General features: G+C 39.3%; 1 protein-coding gene across 2 annotated transcripts in view; it reads left to right on the top strand.

Annotated features, from left to right (window-relative positions):
* Positions 1-5,000, top strand: part of jmjd1ca (jumonji domain containing 1Ca) — a 61,744-nt gene that overhangs the window by 13,372 nt on the left and 43,372 nt on the right. For both annotated transcript variants that reach the window (XM_047821451.1, XM_047821453.1), the window contains exon 2: positions 2,519-2,668. In XM_047821451.1, the coding sequence (XP_047677407.1) occupies positions 2,519-2,668 (150 nt within the window). The remainder of the gene's footprint in view (positions 1-2,518; positions 2,669-5,000) is intronic.

The following is a 5,000-nucleotide window of genomic DNA, read 5'->3' on the forward strand; positions in this document are numbered from 1 at the left end:
GAAACAGAGGAAAGCCATGCAGATTGTAACCCATGTTCAGGATAGGACCCAGGAGCTGTGAGGCAGAATCACCATAATGTTCCACCAAAAAACACTACCATTTGTGTCATATTTTGTGTAAGAATTATTATTCTCAGGATTTTGCTTTAATAACAAAACATAGTTTGATTATTGTTTCATTACCAAGCAACGCATTACCTGTTTTCCAACTCATGGCTAAAAGCTAGCTTCTATCAGTTTTCCTCATTTACACAGCAGTCAGCATCCCTTCTTCCTCCTCTTCCTTATCTGACAACCATTCATAATATCAATGAAATATTTTCATAAGCATATTCATAAATATGAAATTGAGGTAATCAGTGATTATATCAGCATGCCTACATACAATGCAGCACTGCTGTCATGCTGGATATCAGCACTCATGAGAGGCCTCTTATCTAGTCAAATTCCCTAACCAGAATAGACGTTAAAAAAATAATAGTAAAAAATGGATATCCTGCAGATTCTAATTCTCTGTTCTTTTCCCAAGCACATTTACAGTATATTAAATAGCACTACATGGTCAGTAATCATTTTGATTGCCTACTTACAACTAAAACTACAGACAATGCCTTCTCAACTTGAAATTTCAATTTTGTCAACTTGGGTTAGTTTTCTTCTCTAGTTAGTTCCTTCCCTGTTTATGGAGTGGCATCAAATCAACATGGCCACACACTGTATGTAAATAGTGTTAATTGTAAAGTCCTCCCTCTCCCCTTTTAAATTAGTTAAATAGATATCTGTATGTTATTATACTGACACCGTGCTCAAATTTGCTGTTTTGAGAAGGTAAACATTAACATTGAAAAATCACAAATAAACCAGTTAACTTCCAGTTTATGCTGTTTGCTATTTTCTACTGGCTAGCTTGTTGCTATGCTACTGTTGATGCTACTGTTGATGTTGATGCTCTACTGTGCTGCAATTTATGTCCAAAATGTTGCATGAATGTATGAAGTTCACTATAGTAGTACAATCATACACACTACAAACCAGTTGGAGATGACAATCAGCCTACAATGCATGTCTTTGCACTGGGTGGAGGAAACCAAAGTACCCAGAGAACCCCAAAGAGAATATGTAAACACTGCGTACCCAAGGCAGAGATTGGAAAACCGACAACCCTAGAGGTGTGAGGCAATGTGCTAACCACTAAACCACTGTGCGCCCCACTGGTTTTTATTTTACATAAATGAACTCAAAACATTCTCCATTAACCTTTGCAGAATGTGAAGGAGCTCATGAAAGTCAAGAGCAAATGAGATGAATGGAAGCTTACACGAAGTGTCTGTTGTGTATTGGAGAGTTCAAATAATTTCCGATTCATATATTGCTCATCACTTATACTGGGGAGAAAAAAGTCATCTTTTGGGTCCATTTCGAATGATAACTTGCAATCTTCAGTCTTAAAACGCAGTGCTCCTAGGTGAAATCTGTAAGGGAAATATGGTAATATAATTGTGATAAACATCACTGGATAAACATTGTGACAGTGTAAGATCATGTAGGGATGATACTATCGTTATACTGCTCGAGCCTCTGGCAGTTATACTCCCCTGTTGGCACACTTTTTTATTCCCTACCAGTTCCACAGTGCATTGTGCTCACTATCTTCTAGAAGTGCCCAGTGAGGTCAGGAGAGCGCTAAATACACAGTCCCATGCTTTTAGAAACTATTTATGAAATGATTCTACAGTTAACAAGTGTGGTTGTGGTCAGAAAAATCTATACATTATTTATGTGAATAAATAAAACATACAAACATTAACATTGCTTCCAAATTCCAAGATTAGACCTGTACTGTATTATTTTGGATAAAGGTTTTCTTGTGCCGGAACTGTAAGATCTAAGGAATTCTGGGAGCAAAAAAAAAAACACAACAAAAATTAAATAGCATAAAATGATAGTTAGACAGAATGAGTGTGAAGTTTTGAGTATCAGAAACACTGTGCAGTAGTGTTGCATGGATGCAGTTTGCTGGAGAATTTTGGTGTGTGTGATGTGTTTGTGTGTTTGTGTGTGTGTGTGTGTGTGTGTGTGTGTGTGTGTGTGTGTGTGTGTGTGTGTGTGTGTGTGTGTGTGTGTAAGAGTGTACTCTGGTTTCAGGATGTAATTTGCTACTGAGGAAATGCACTTCTGTGTGTGTGTGTGTGTGTGTGTGTGTGTGTGTGTGTGTGTGTGTGTGTGTGTGTGTGTGTGTGTGTGTGTGTGTGTGTGTGTGTGAGTGTAACCATGCATCAGTCTGTTAGTAATTACTCCACTCTGTTATATGTTTATTAATTACATTAATCAACAGAATTGTGGTCGTGTGTGAGCCATGAAGGCACTATTATGGAAATGTGTTTTTGATGTTTCTGTGTGTGAGCTTTTATAAACTCCCTCCTCCCCACACCCCCTGGGGTGTGTAGGTGTGTGTGTCTGTGTGTATGAAACTGTGATACATCTGACATCTCACCTCTCCTGTCTGTGTGTATATTAGGTGTGTGTGGAGTGGGACGGCGAGCCATCAGCAGAGTGTAAATGGAGGAGGCTAAGGGAGGAGTGGGAGGTGTTTGTGCTTGAGCATGAGTTGGTATGGGCCAAGCGGAACAGCACCTCACAGGAGAACAGCTCTCCACAGCCTGCACTGGTAGGTATACACACACACACACACACACACACACACACACACACACACACACACACACACACACACACACACACACACACAATCTCCAAAACTATCTCTACTGAAACTGTTCAAAGACAGCACATGACAGACAGTTATTGATTTTTTCTTCAGCAGATTTTTGTTTTCCTTTAGTCTTTCCTCTTCCAGATTTTAGGAATTTGTGTGATTTAAACAGTTCTGAAGGCTTCTTTTGATTAGTTGTAAATCAGACACACAACTGTGTGTGCGCGTGTGTGTTGATGGTTGTCAAAGCATAAAAGGTTTTCTGTCACCTGACTCCCACTCTGGAGTGAGTCATCCTCTCTCTCTCTCTCTCTCTCTCTCTCTCTCTCTCTCTCTCTCTCTCTCTCTCTCTCTCTCGGCACACACACACACACACACACACACACACACACACACACACACACACACACACACACACACAGACTCCCAGGCTGCAGAGAGAGAAAGCAGATTGAGCTCTTGGCGTTTACCAGCTCCCGTGCCGAGCTCCTGCTCTCAAAGTAGATTTTTTGTATCTGTGTCCTGCCACAGTGTTCCTTATACTGGATTTAGGCTTGCTTATGTAACCATGCCAACTGGTTGTGTGTGTTCTCATGGTTACAGGGAGGTGTGTGTTACTTTAGGTTACAGTGTGTAAGATTGAATAATCATGGGTTATGAGCAGTAAAGTCTGTTAAGAAAATAGACACATGCACATGATATGATTTTGCATGTGACACTTAAAACTTTCAACTTGAAAACATGAATTTGGGAATCAGATTTTGTGAAGATGCAAGCATTATTTGCTGATTAAATTTGACATTTTTGTTGTTATTTTACTTGGATTTTCAGGTCTATTGGTAAAAGTACAAAGAAATGTTTCTGTAAAAGCATTCAGTCTTGATCAGTAATTGACGTTTGAATCCCGATGTTGCCATAGCCACCGTGGCTAGTAGTAAGTGCAAAATTGGCTATGCTGTTTTTTTCTCTCCTGCCAATCATACTGACACTAGCCATCTGTGAGCTCATGTATACAGAACAGGGCAGATAGCGCTTTTCTGTGATGCAGTATGAGCAGCAGATCAAAAAGATGTGTCAGTTAGCTTCATGTTTCTTATTTCTTAGAGAAAGCACATGTTTGCTTCTGTGTTGCTGTCATGTGTAGGGCCGAGAGGGCTGTTAGGAAGGAACCAGCAAGATCAAATCCAAACTTGGGAGTAAATGAGTCTGCTTTATAGACAAACAAATATTCTATATACTTCTAGATAGCACTGTTTTTCCGTCTAAAAGTATTATTATTTGCCTTCTGCAGGTTTTCTCTTAAAGGCCATTCATTCTCTGCCTGATATCTGTATACTTAACCCACTTATGGTTCTAAATGATTGTGGATTTTGGTCTTGAGTATATACTGAGTGCTCGTACCAAACAAACCTAAACAGTTAACCTGCAATACACATCATGTTCACACTGCAGGTAAAAGTGGCCCAAATCCGATTTTTTTTGGGGGGTCAAGTGACCAGGTCAGACTTCTTCAGGGGTAGTGTGAACACTCAAATCTGGCCCAGATCTGATTTTTTCAAATGTGTGTGTTTGGCCATCTCGCTCTCTGTTTTTTGTCATCTCTTTCTCCACTCTGCTTCTGTCAGATTTTTTGTTGTTTTTCAGTAGTGTCACTGAAAAAGACTAGAATTATCAATTGTTCTCAAATTAAAGACCTTGCTGAAACGGGATATGATGAAGGGATAATTTTTGTCTACAGAGGTGACACAGATCTGCCAACTCTTCTGAAACAGCCTTATTGTGAACATTTTTTTAAATGAAAAGCCTATAATTACATTTGTGCCAACCTTATTTTGTGAATATACTTTTATGCTGGTTTACATTATGCAATTCCAACAGTCCTTTATTTTGATTATTCTTTGTCACAGTGTATGAGATGATCCCAATAAGAATTTTGTTACAGACCATGCGAGTGAGCGTGCACTACATGTCTGATGAAACAATGAATGTACTTACCTATGTTCTGCCGCACTCAGTGTTACATGACTAGTTATAAACAGAGGATTACTTACAGCTTTCAGGTGTCATGTAACTAGTGATAACATTTTTATGTTTTTTTGTTATGGTCTTTTTAAACTTTGCTGTTTTTTTGTAATCATATGCCGTTTTCCTATTGGTGGATTTTAGACAAGTGTCACAGTAACGCGCCCACACTGAGATGTTAAGATGGACGTTGTCATCGGCTGTCTTTGTTCCGAGCGGCACTAAGTTGTCTGTCAGTATGCGTCACTTTATGCGTTTGAAAACC

This window comes from Tachysurus fulvidraco, chromosome 12 (assembly GCF_022655615.1).
Source record: "Tachysurus fulvidraco isolate hzauxx_2018 chromosome 12, HZAU_PFXX_2.0, whole genome shotgun sequence".
NCBI lineage: Eukaryota > Metazoa > Chordata > Actinopteri > Siluriformes > Bagridae > Tachysurus > Tachysurus fulvidraco.